At 41.2% G+C, this 13931-nt stretch overlaps 1 protein-coding gene across 1 annotated transcript; it reads right to left on the minus strand.

Annotated features, from left to right (window-relative positions):
• Positions 1-2768: 2768 nt before the first annotated feature.
• On the minus strand, positions 2769-9355 carry NAA50 (N-alpha-acetyltransferase 50, NatE catalytic subunit; the record flags this gene model as incomplete). The annotated part of the gene is made up of 5 exons (XM_079550052.1): positions 2769-2949; positions 5302-5368; positions 6988-7107; positions 7554-7710; positions 9254-9355. 5 exons carry the CDS (start codon positions 9353-9355, stop codon positions 2769-2771), a joined length of 627 nt encoding a protein of 208 aa, XP_079406178.1.
• Between the last annotated feature and the right edge of the window lie 4576 nt (positions 9356-13931).

The following is a 13931-nucleotide window of genomic DNA, read 5'->3' on the forward strand; positions in this document are numbered from 1 at the left end:
TTTCAGTGACTCTGGATAACAGTACTAAGATGCAGCATTCTCTTGGCCAACTCGGCCAATATACTAATACAACTGTTTGTTGTTCAGAACTACTGACCTGCACTCTCCTTCATCCATGTACAGGGAACACAGCTTTCTAAGAGACTGAGATTAAACCTTGTATTCAACAACCGTTTTCCAGGATTGGAAAAGGAGTCTTACGTGTGTGGTCACTCTCACTTCCACTTCTTACAACACATTTAATCAGAAGTTACAATGAGGCAGGTTTGCTGTGAAACAGGAGCTCTAAGAATTGTTTTCAGGGATACATTCATAGAATGATGGCAGCCCAAAGCAAAGAGAGACAGAAACAAAGCAGACGTCAGACTTGTACTTTTAAACCTGAAGGAAAACTGTCTGCAAAACACACTGATTTGTGGAAGCCTACGACAACAGCAAATCCTAAGAATTCATATCCCCACACCCATCTACCCAACCCAAACACTTACCATTTAGTTCTAGAAGAATGAAGAGCACTTCGCTTGGCACCAGAGGCAGCTATGGTCTAAGTTACAGCTGTGCTGCATGAACATCCTCAAGTACAATACTGTCTCTCTCCCACCACATACTTCTCTTGGTTTGGTCTACAGATGGCCAGGGAAACTATGTTGGCATATGACAAGCTAATTGTGCTTCAATACATTCTCCCATCAAGACAGATATAGAACTGCCAACATAACCAGTGCAAGCAGGTCCTGGCAGTACTAAAAATAAGCTTTTGTCAAAACTAGGTTGCTTCTGGACAAAGAAACTGTTGCTTCCTAGCCAGAGTCTGCTACCAAGTGTTGCAAACACAGATGCTCAGGCCATGCAGAGGGGCTTTTGTTGTTAGAGACCTGCCCACCACCAAGACTCAATTAGTGCAAACCTAGCAAACAGAATAGCTATTTTCCAGCATAGGTCTGTCAAGAAGCATTCCAATAACACTACACACCTCTGGGAAAGTAGTAGCAATTCTGGAGCAGCTTGTATAGTCACCCCTCCAGGTAATAAAGGACCATATAGTGTGCAATGAGGGGTACCATCCCTTGCCTCTTCACAACTCCCATCTTGAAATCCTTGGTTCCCAACTCACCTTCAAATGACTGGACAGCACCTGCTAACAAGATGTACGCTGCAATGCGCACTAGAGGTTGGCAGGCTTTCAAAGCAGATGAATTCAAGATGCAGGTTCAAACTTCAAAAGGAAACAAACAGGAAAAGAATGCAGTTCAATATCTACTTGGGAAACAGGGCAGGGTGGTGTTGTCTCAGCTCAGTGCACTTCCCCAGATGCTTGGAGAAAAGTCCAAGCTTAAGCTGGTATCTGTATTGGCATACACAGAATTGCTGGCAACACTGCATTGAAAGGAGCACTGATTCATGCAAAGAAAGCATTACAGGATGCAAAGCAGAGCTTAGAGTTTGCTGTAGCTTTTCTGAGGTTACAGCACCAGGAAGAAGCCATTCAGCCTATTTTTCAAACCCACAAATTGGTCTAGTACACACTGCTCTCTCCAGTGCTCCACAAACATCACTTGAAGAGAGGAGAACTGCATTATTATGGCTGAAGGGTAGAAGGAAAAGAATCTTCAAAAGAGCAAACCATACTGTTTTTAAACCACCTCCTTCTGAAGAAGCACATAAACACAGCAAGCCAAGCCAATCCCAAAAAAATCCAGAAGACTCCTGCAAAGCAGTGTGATTGGGGTCAGATTCTTGTTTGCCTTCTCAGCCTTGCTGCCTGGTTTCTTCAACCCTTGACTCATTTCAGATTTGTCACCACAGGTTTAGCATCTGTAGCAAGTTTATCTGGAGACAGGTGTTTTGCCTTACATGATCAACATGGGTAAAGTGGTCACAGTCACTCTTCCCATTCCAACAGTACAGGTAAAACTCTCAATGAGCCCTACAGTACTTCACCCATTTTTAAAGCAAGGATCTTGCCTCAGGATTTTTTTTTTTAATAGGTTTACTCTTGCCAATGTTAGTTCTAGCTCTTACTCTGTCAGTCATCTGCTGAGAATGTGATAAATGGAGATAAGGAAAAACAAAGTCCACTCTAAACCCTCCTCTCAGTCAGTTAAGAAATGTAGCACCAGCTTGGGTGAGAATTATTTAAAAAACAAAACAAAACATTCAAAAATATCAGCCTAGGCAGAGTGAAAAAGTATGGTAAAGTAGCCTGCCCTTCTCAGCAAATGATGGAGGAAAAAGCCATACTCAAAAATATTGGGAAGAACTACGTACTTTCTTGAGGTGGGGGGAACTAGGAAGAAGAGTGGGAAGTACTGAAATAACACTCAAAGGCTGGGGGAGTAAAGTACCCTGTAGGTTATAAAAATAATACAGAAGTCAAAAGGACAAGATATTGCTTTTCCTTTTCTCCCCCTCAGATTTACATTCTGCTTATCGAAAGAATTCTCTGAAGGAAACCTGTCATCAGGATACCCTGCTCAAGCCCTTCACACCTCAAACTAAAGAGATTTGCACACCTCTTCCCACCTCAATCAGAACAACAACAACAACAACAAAAAAAAAACACCTTAAAAAAAAAAAAAACCCCAAACGTGATCTGACAATCCTTGGAAGAAGCATTACATTTTGTTGGAGAGAGGTCAAGATAAAAAAAAAATTAAAAATAAGAGGATGACAACGAAGGTGTGTAATTAAAAAAAAAATTATCAATAGGCCTCTCTTTCCTTATTTGGCGACAAGCAAGTGCAAGAAAGTGTTCATTGGGGTTTTGTTCAGTTGTCGGTCTTTTGCACATCTGCGTTCTGGCCAAGACAAGGGGCTTTGAGGTTTTTCTGCAGCACATGAGCATCTGCGGGTTCTATCCTCTTGTAGTAGTTTTTCTTCGTCTCAATGATCTCAAAGCCAAACTTCCTGTAGAAGTCAATTGCTGACTCATTGCTGATCTGGACGTGCCTAGGACAGAAAGGAGGATTGAGAGACAGGTATCAGAACTCTCCACAGTATAAAGTTGTGCATTCGTGCTGTGAACAAAGGATAAAGAATAAAAGGATAAAGGAAGAAAGAAATGAATTATCTATCTAGAGAGGGATGACTGTAGTTCTAAGACTTGCAGTTTTGGTCTTCCCACAGGTTATCCTGAGCTAACGTGGTTCCTGGATGATCTGTGGCAAATATCATGAGAAATGGCAAATACTTCCCTTAAGGAAAGCTATTCTGAGGAATACAAATAGCTGAGACTTAAATACTGATAGCTCAGTAATTTCAAATTTTCTTCATTTGGAAGTGATGGATAGTTTATGGAAATACATATAACAAAGTCATATAGCAGTAAAAGCTGTGAAGTGAAAATGTAACTATTTTTAAACTTCCTTTGGAAACTCTTCTTATATGACCCAAAACAACGTGTAGGATTCATCACTCAGACAGCTCTAACACAAAACTGATGATGACACTGAATAAGATTTTAACTCTTTACTCCTTGCTAACCACACTCCTCTCCTCACAGAAAGCTACGGCACCACAAAGCAGCCCTTGAGACTTACAGAAGTCCTTTCCCTTTTAACCCCCTGAGTTTTACAGATCTTGCTCCAGTGTATTCCCACAATTTGAAGGCCTCCAAAACAGCCCTTAGTTCTTCATTCTAAGCAGCCAGTACATTTATTTCCAAAAGTTACACTGCAAAAAAAAAAAACAGTCTGGCTCAGCAAAAGACATTCACTAAGCACTCCCAAAATCCAGTGGACACTGCACAAGCTCATGAATCAATTTGTCAAACACCAGACTGCACAACCATAGACACAAAGCAACTCCAGAAGCTAAAGCAGAGCAAAACAAAAAAATATTAGTTTAAGCCCAATAAACACCAAATACCTAAAAGAAAGCTTCAAAATAACAACAAGTTTAAACAATGATATCAAACTAGGGGCCAAAGCTGCACGTTCAGTTTGTAGCTGCACAAATAACAGAGCAACAAAACCAATGGTCAACAGAAAAATTCTGTTGTGCCTGACTGTGAAACCTATTTGCTGTCACCCCAAAATCCTACTCTGATAAGCTACAAGAAGGACTACAAAGGTTTTGTTTTATTGCACTAAAACCACCAAACAGTTCTATCACTGTGCACACAGTTATATGCAAAAAAAAACCAAAAAACAAAACAAAGAAGGAAGTTTGTGCCTGTTAGGAGACATCTGAGAGAATTCATTACTACTTCCTCTAAGAGAGGATAGCAGGAATACAAGCCAAAAGCAGCTTTGACCAAACTCCTCTTTAAAATACCTACTCCTCTTACAGAGCAAGCACAAAGATACAACAGTAGTGGATTTGGAAGAATTTACACCTTCTTGGCAGAGAAGGTCTCAGTTTGAGGAGAAAGTTATTCATTTTTCCAGTGATATCAGTGTCCAAAACACTCTTCACTGCACATCTTTAAAAGTCCTGGCAAGAGTTCAGGCTACCATGGAAACGCATCTTAAGTGCATCCAAGCCACAGACATCGTAGAACTATCCTCACAGCGCCCTGTGATTGTGCCAGTATAGCCAGGAAGTTGTGGCCAAGGAGGGAGCTGGCTCTGAAGTGATTTTGGCCAAAACTGTTCTACAGGGAACTATTAAGGCAGCCCTTTCAAGTAGCCCTGTCCTCTACTCCAGTGCTTGTTCACATGTCGATATCACACCAAGCGCTTACAGAGATGTGGCTGATATTTTGGAAACAGACACAAACCAACCAACCCCAGAAGCAAAACACTTAGAAGTTTTCCCCAGCTGTGTCAGATAACTGACCTAGTTTACTGTGCTGCTGCACAAACAGGTGACCTGGCACACTGTAAGAACTAGAGTAAGCAGTCAGGCCTTGCTACTGAATGCAAATACAGAGTGCCTGTTAAGCACCTCTGGGTTGATGTTCTAATCTACATGTTAGCGTTGTAAGAGACAACAGCAAATAACTTAAGACTGTACGCAAAATTTTCTACTACAGGACAATGCTGGATAGTTAAAAAAAAAAAATCAACTTATTTCTTCAAATCACGCAGTGCAACACTGCTACAGATCATCACTTTAACTAAAACAATTTCAAAATAAAGCAAGCCCTAGTAAAGCAAGCAAGCTTTTGGTTTTCTCTGCATCATACAACAAACCCAGAGTACAGCACATCCTTCCTTCTGCTGTTTTTGTTAAATATTCGTGAGGAAAGTTGTCTCATAACCCTACAAAGAGATTATAAAACACTTCTGGATTTCCCTCCATTTGATCCCATCTACATCTCTCATTCTCCATAGAAGTACGGGTGTAACTCTTACTTACAGATAGATGTTGTCGAAAGTGCCATCTTTCTCACAGATGTTTAAGACGTGATTCAGCATTTTAGTTCCTGCCGAAAGTTAAAGAAAGACTTAAAATCAGAAATGCACAATCATGCCTGTACTTAGATCACCAATTGCTTTCTGGAACAGTTAACCGTAAGTAGGATAAAATGACAGATCTCGTGCTGATGACATTGCCACGAAGTTCTAAAATCAGAAAACAGAATTTAATACAAAAGACATCATCTGTAAGAATTGAAGTTCAGGCATCAAATATGAATTACAAAAAAAAAAAAAGTTGTAGAGTTGTAAGAAGTATGTGCTGCAAAAATTTTCACTGTGAACAAGATACCCTTATAATTATTAAGAAAAGATGCTTAAAACAGTTTTGTTTGTGAAATCTCTCATGGAAGGACCTCCAATAGCCTATGATTTTTCCTCTACTGCTGCACTTGGAGAAAAGCTACTAGAGCAGGCAATAAAATACAGTGTATGAGTACTCCACCATCCTTCTGTACACAAAACTCTGCTGAATTTCATTGTTTCTTTGGAGAAAAACAATTGCTCGGAAGCATATTGATAAGTCAACTTCTCTAAATACTAGATTCTAGAACTATAATGTAGTTCAAATATGGTCAAAGCAAGGCACAGACTAGTGAGAATACTGACCATTTTTTTTTTAAAATGACAAAAGCCTATTAAAAATATTTAAAGTTATCTTTCCAAAGCAAATAGCAAATACCATGAGCTTTTGATTAACTTGGCCCACAGATCTGCAACAGAGAAAACAACTTACTGCTGCACAGACATTAAAGGGGTACTATCCCTGAGCAGCAGTAACTAGAAACAAAAGATATAATTTAAAAGAATGAAGAAGTAACACAAAGGACAGATGCATTTCAGGGCTCCACAATATAAAAAGGATATTAAGGCTCTTGAAAGTAAAACCTTGGAAAAAAAAGAAGAGGCAGAGAGGCAGCCTCAATCTGTGCAGCTCCCTGAGGAAGGGAAAGAGAATAAGGTGCCAGGTCATGCTCCTGGGAACTGATGGCAGGACAAGATATGCACAAGACTGCACAGGGTAGTGGGGGTGGTGTGTTTAGGCTGTATATTAGGAAACATTTATTTACCTTGAGGGTGTTAAAACCTAGGAGCAGGCTTCCTAGAGAGGCGGCTCATCACCCATGCCTGTCAGCATTAAGAGGCATTTGGACAATGCCCTCATCAACATGCTTTAACTTCCAGTTAGCCTGGAAGAAAGCATTCAGGTAGCTCCCTTCCAAGTGAACTATCCATGTGAAATGCATACAGGCTCCACATTTTAAACAAACTATTTTAGAATATCTCTCTGCTTCAATTTCATATTTATAGAAGTTTACATCACAGAACTAAAACAGCATGATTAAAAGAATTTGAAATCCTGAACAATAAAGTTCTAAAAAGAAAAAAAAAAAAATAAAAAAAAAAAAATCAAACAAACACAAACAACCGAAACAAAACAAAAACCACCACCAAAAGACAGGAAAGCAAGAACATGTAAGTCATTATTTTCCCAAAGCAACTACTGCTCTAAAAGTACATCTTGAGATATCTTGGCTAAAGCAGCAAAAAACTCTACAAAGCAATTTAAAAGGCTGCCCAGACAACCTTGTTTGTTTGATGACAAGACACAAAAGAGCCTCCTCACCTATTCCTAGCCGTCGGTAGGGTGCCAGGCAGCCAAGTGTCATGATATACAGCCTCTTCTGGTTCTGGGAGTGATCCACCCTACAACACACTGCTCCCACTGCAATATCATTGAAGTAGGCTGTCAGGGAGAGAAACAAAGCATTATCAGTCACAAATCTCAAACTATCCATGCAACTCCTTTGTTTAAACCCTGTATACGCCTTCCCAGCTGTTAACTCCCTGACCCAGATAAAGTCATACATTATGACTAACATCAAGGCAAATTACCAGGGGTACTCTAACATAGTGTTTATTACTTATTCTTAATTGTAATAAGCAAATGGTTTCAGGAGGTAAGTTGGCAGCACACATCTATGAAGTCTTCTGCTGTAACAGAAAACGTACCTCTTTCCAGCAAAATGCAAGCTATTTATAACATAAACCCTTTGAGGCTGGGACAGCAGCTTTTTAAGATTCCAGCAGTTATTTGTCATTATGTTAAGTGACCAAATAGCAGAATCTGCTACTGAAAAGCATTAAGGATGGCACACCACAGCCCACAGTTGCTGGCAAGAACATCTGTACCTAATTTGGCTAGTTCGCCAACCTCCAGTACGTCCTTGTAGAACTTGTCGTTGTAGCTGACAGGAAAGATGACTTGGTTTAGCCTCTTCAGCTGCTTAATGTTGTGGGGTGTCACATCTCCCAGCTCGATCCGGCTACTGGAACAAATCAAAATATGCTTAACATTGACACACTCTAAAATTTCTATGGACGCCACAGATCAGTTGCTTTATATTTAGAGAACTGTTCCATCTAATGATCGGTCTAATAAGTATTTGAACCGCAGTGTTAACCCACAAAATTAGCTTCCATCAAGTGGCTGCTTTAACTACAAAAATACAATATACATCAGCGCTATACAGTCAAAGTTTGAGGCCACACTTTACACTGACATATTCATAAGATGTGCTGCTTTATGGAGTGATTGACAGAAAAACATCCAGGAGAATACTAACCTCTGTAGAAATTTAAAAAAAAAAAAACCTGAACATGAAGGACAGAAGGCTAGGAGAAACCAAGAAAATGAAGAGTTTGTATTGATAGGTGGCAGAATTAAGAAATGAATAAAGTTTATACTTAGAGATGAGTGAAATGCCACCATACATCTATAATACAATAATACTGTGTGCAGTAGAAAACTCATATTAAGCCTATTAATATGCAACAGTGCCACTGCCAAGGTGATATGTGCATCGATATGATCATCACTAAAGTCATCCTTCCTGCTGACTGAGAGCAGAACAATAACCTTGAAACCCTCATACTGCACCAAACTATGCTCAGAAGAAATAACCCAAGCTTTTCCCTTTTCTAAAACTAGTTTTCTGTCAAAAGCACTATCTCAAGGACTACAAGAATGAAAAATAAAGAACAAGTCCATCAAAATCTTTCTTGGTCATCTGGACATCAGAAGACATAGGCAGGAACAAAGCCAACACACGCTATGTTAGAAATGTATGCAGTTGCAGGTTTATCTGCAGTCCTGTTCTACCGAACACATACAGGGCAATCAGGTTGTTTAATACCTAATCATTGTTACAGACACCATTCACAGCCTTATTATTTTCCAAGCATAATTTTGAAAAGGCAGTTTTATGAGACTTTTGTATGCCACACTTCAAAATTACTTCTAGTAATGTGTGGTAATGGCTTCCCATCTCTAATTTCCTTTGGATGGAAAACAAACAACAACAAAACCCAAACCTTAAACAATTAGTACTCCACATCACATGATTTTTAGTGCCATTATCAATGATGGTAATAGATATGCAGTGTTTTCTAGCCATTATACTACAGCTTGCATAATGGTCAGAAATACTACAGGAATGGAGTAATGCTACTTCATAAAGCATAACTTGCCCTCATACCCACTTTTCTTTTACAGCCTTCAGTTCTGCAAAGCTATTGCAGCCTCACATGTCAAGGATCGTGACTGCCTACTCTCCGATATGACACAGTCATAGCCACCTACTGAGCATGCAGAAGTTAAACCATTTGTAAGCTTGGCCTATCTTTTAGAGAGACAACTGGCCTTAATTAACAAATTGTTGATGATTGTGTAATTCCATCAGATTAATACGTTCCAGTTAAATACCTTAACTACGAATGGACGAAACAACTGGATGGTATTTAGATTGTGAACTTTGCTGACACCAGAGCCTAATCTTTCACCACGTATTTGCCAAATGGATTAAAAAGCACCCTGGTGTTGAGCATCTCACCCCAGAACCAGTGCTTGCAGGTTGTTCCAAGCAGCTTTCTGCATACTCCATGCCACACTGAAAAGCTGAATCTTCTTCCTTCTCAACTACAGCTTGCCTCATGTGCTGCCCAACTGGATGGCAATCTTCAGATCTCTTATCACAGCTAGACAGTACATTCTCCAACAGTGATCAAGAATGACAGGAGACCACTCTCTCCATATTTTTATCTATTTTAGCCTATGCAGGCATACTGGAAGTAGCACCAATTAGACACTGTTGAAGTTTCTAGCTATAAATCAATACGCTCTGCTGAAACAGCCTGCACTGTCCCTTTTCCACAACTCCTACTGCCTCCAGCCCTTAATTTCACCATCTTTTCCACCTGTAGAATCATAGAATCACAAGGTTGGAAATGACCTACAAGATCATCTAGTCCAACCATCTCCTCATCACCATTGCCACCACTAGCACTAACCCATATCACGCAGCACATCGTCTAGACGCCTCTTGAGCATGACAGGGACAGCAACTCCACCACCTCTCTGGGCAGTCATTCCAGTGCCTGTCCACTCTCTGAGAGAAAAAGTTCTTCCTCATGTCCAACCTAAACCTCCTCTGGTACAACTTGTGGCCATTACCCCATGTCCTGCTCGTTGCCTGGGAGAAGAGGCCAAATCCCTCTTCCCCAACAACCTCCCTTCAGGAAGTTGTAGGGTGCAATGAGGTCTTCCCTGAGCCTCCTCTTCTCCAGACTGAACAATCCCAGCTCCCTCAGCTGCTCCTCGTAAGACTTGTTGCTCCAGACCCCTCACCAGTTTCACTGCCCTTTTCTGGACACACTCCAGGACCTCAACATCTTTCCTGTAGTGAGGAGCCCAAAACTGAACACAGTACTCGAGGTCCAGCCTCACCATTGCTGAGTACAGGGGGCTGATCACCTCCCTGCTCCTGCTGGCCACACTATTTCTAATGCAGGCCAGGATGGCATTGGCCCTCTTGCCCACCTGGGCACACTGTCAGCTCATGTTCAGCCAAGCACCAACACCCCCAGGTCCTTCTCTTCTTCACACTCATCCAGCCACTCAGCCCCAAGCCTGCAGTGCTGCATGGGGCTGTTGTGCCCAAAGTGCAGGACCCAACACTTGGCCTTGTTGAACCTCATCCCATTCACCTCAGCCCAGTGGTCCAGCCTGTCTAAATCCCTCTGAAGATAATCTTGCTCTCAAAATTCTTTTCTTCACATACCACAAGCTCTGAGAATTATATTCTAACATAAAGCACTGAGCTAGCAACAGAGGATCTGTACACACCACAGGAATACTGCACTGTAAACAAGCATACTGTTAAATGATAGTTATTAGACAGTGAGGTAACTGTAATGCTTGTTCTACAACCAGCTTAATGCAGCTGTTCAAGCTAGCACAGCTGGCCTTCTTCAGGCACATAAATGGCAACAAGTTGTTCCCCTATCCCAGCCAGCAGCACCACTACTTTGTCTCACAAGGGGCAAGAATAAGACCACAGTGCATGAGGTTCCCTCCCAGATAAATTTATGTCTAGCATCCTGCTTGAGTAAAGCATCTCAGCAGCACTGCAAGAGAAGACTTCTGCACCAAGTGGAAACCAAAGGGAGCAGGTCTCATCCACCCAGTGAGATCAGATGAGCTGCAAAGCAGAATGTCAATAAGAAAGGAGAAAAATCTCACATTTAGTCTCCCAAAAGCTTAGGCCTCTTGTCCAAAATTATTTTATACTAACCTTGGTGATATCTTTCTATTTTTAAGAAGTAGGTTCAAGCCTCAGTAGATCAGTAACACTAGCCCGAACCTTTATGATGAGCTTACGGTAGACTTCTTAGAGCAACTCCTCCTTAACACTTCAGCAAAAAATCCCCAGACTACAATCAGGTACTACATGCTTTCTAATATTTTAGTCTTTGATGAAGTGAAAAGTAAGACATTAGAAGACAGTTGATTGAACATTTCCAATAAATAAAGCTGACATGGCCGAGGAGACATGGCCAGAAGACTGGCCTTCATCAGGAAGGTTCCAGACAGGAAAAACAGAGAAGCAGAGCAAGACACCACCTCTCAGGCTACAAGACCAGAGAAACTGCTCCAGTAGCACACAGCTGAAAGGTGTTGTTGACTAATTTCCCAGAGCCCCTGGGCTCCCCTCACCACCACTTGCAACATTAATTGCTGTCTCCAACATCTCCTTCTGTCCACCTCCTGTGCTCTGCCACTAGCTGTTTCTTCCCAGGGTGAGAATTACAGCAGGGCCAGCAAGATATCCTGGAGGACAGTATGAAAGAAATCTAAGAATCACTACAGCACATTGGTTTTGTTTCCTGAATGTGTCTGTTTAAATACTACATATTCAAACCATAAATTACCTTAATGTACAGCACTAGCTGATTAAATCAGCACCACATCTATTGTGCTCAAAACCATTTGAGGCAAACTAAATGAGCCCACAGAAAGGGAGACATACACCATGGCAGTTCACTTTGCCTCAGGACAGCTCAGCAAAAGTGCCACTGGAGCCTCGAGTAGAAACAAGGGAAAGCGAGCATTACTGCTGGAAGAAGCATCTTGTTATCCCTAAGCCACTCATTTCCATCCTGCTACTGGCACAAAGGCAGTAAACCAACCTCAATTAAAACTTTGCCCCCCTGCCTCCCTCCCACCCCCCCAAAAAAGGAAAGTTTAGCTTTAACCCACATCAGTCCCTTGGTTGGGTTTACCATGCAAAATCTTCTGTCAACAGAGGGGGGGAAAAAAACCGCCAGAAGCAGAACTGCTTCTTGAGTAGAAGTGCCAGCCTATCCCACATGAAGTTGCTTCTGAAAGAACTGTACAAGAGAAGCATGGGGATCATTTGGTATTCACTTCATCTCAACCTCACATATACAGCAATGTGCACTTTGAACCTAAGGACCTAAAACCACCCAGCCTCAAAAAGAGAAAGAGCCTAGAAGAAAGTACACCAGATAGTCACTCCTTCCATTTCACTGGAGTAAAGGCAATAGCTTTTTTTTTTTTTTTTTTTTATTTTTTAAAAAAGCTAGTTACAAGTGGACAGGATTTCTAGTTACTTCTCAGCCAAAACTGCAATATAAATTTACTGTATCAGTTGAGGCCCAGTTGGGCCAGCTGTGTATTCCAGCTCGGTAGCAGCTGTAATAGAAATACCTAATCTTTACTGCTGCAAAGAAAAAAATTAAATCACAAAGCATATAAGAACACCTGAAGCACTCAGATGTCATCCCTTAACAGATTATTTTATTCCAATCATATTCTTAGGAAGATACAGTTATTACTAGCATCCCAAATAGCATCTCACACAGGAGGTAGCAGTCAATTATATTCATTGTAGGCATCAATGCTTCTGGTTCAGAGATGGAACATCCCAAGGCACCCAACTTAAGTAATTCATTTTCATATGGAGGAACTACGGATTCCCAGCTCATCATATCAGGCCTCTTATTACATGCAGTGCTCTACCCTTACCTAGGTTGAGCACCAGTCAACTGGAGCCACGCAGACAACACCCACTGCAAGGCTGTTCCCAAGCCATCACTATTCTCATAGCTATGCATTCTTCTGATTTCCACTCAAATTAATTCAAGTTCTAACCATATGCTCTTCCAGTAGTTGATGTGAGTCAATACTCCTTATCCACAGCCTATATCTTCAGAGAGCTACCAAGCCATTCAGCTTTCATTCCATCTAAAGCCAAGATCCCAGCCTCCTTCTTTAGTGCTGCCTCTTAACTCCTGCTGCTGTCACACTAGCTCTTCTTCGCAACTCCTTCAGATTAATTCTCCTTAAACACAACTAACCAAAACTGCTTACAGCACTCTAAATGCAAACCCTGTACAACATCAACAGCTTTTCCTCATCTCTACTGGAAGCATCTTCCTGACATAACCTAGGACTACATTTGCATTTCAGCAACATAATATGACTCAGTTACTGAGAAAAACCACACTCAGAGGTGAACTGGTTTCTGGTCCATAAGGCGCACAGCAATGTTGCCCAGCTACGTCAGAGCCGAGTGAAGCGTGATTCACGAAATCCTGATGGAAATGAGTGCCATGGAGAACTTACTGAAACTGGATGTATGCCCAGAACATCAACATTAAGACTCTGGCTCTTACATGCGTTAGCCTAAAGTCCTTTAAGCACTTGCAGGAAAAACAAAAAGTGCACACCTTCTGTATGAACAAATGCAATCCAATTAATGATGTTGCAACTGCATTCCTTCACATGCAGCTACTAACAGAGCTGCAGTTTGAACACAGTTGAGTTACTTTTCCTATAATGGCTTAAATTCAGACTGGTGGAAGTAATAGGGGATATGTGAGAGATCAGCATCTGCTTTTGTTGTTAAGGCTGTACTTTGCTTTTTGATGCATACTAAAGCAGGGCTGCTATAAAGAAGTTCATAAGAAGTTAATTTCCAGAATTAAGAGTTCAGGAGTAAAAATGATTCAGTCACAGGAACAGCCAGTATTGTACACTAGTTTAAAGCAGACAGTGAGAAAAAGGGGAAATTCCAAATTTCTTAATGCTGGAAGAATCTCAGCCTCATTCAGCTTTAAGCAGTATCAGTCCCTCCCCAGAGGGATGTGCCTGACTGCAACAGATTCTTCGTAACCGATAGCTGGGCCCAGGCTTATTTAAAGCATCTG

This window comes from Tetrao urogallus (genome assembly GCF_951394365.1).
Source record: "Tetrao urogallus genome assembly, chromosome: 1".
NCBI lineage: Eukaryota > Metazoa > Chordata > Aves > Galliformes > Phasianidae > Tetrao > Tetrao urogallus.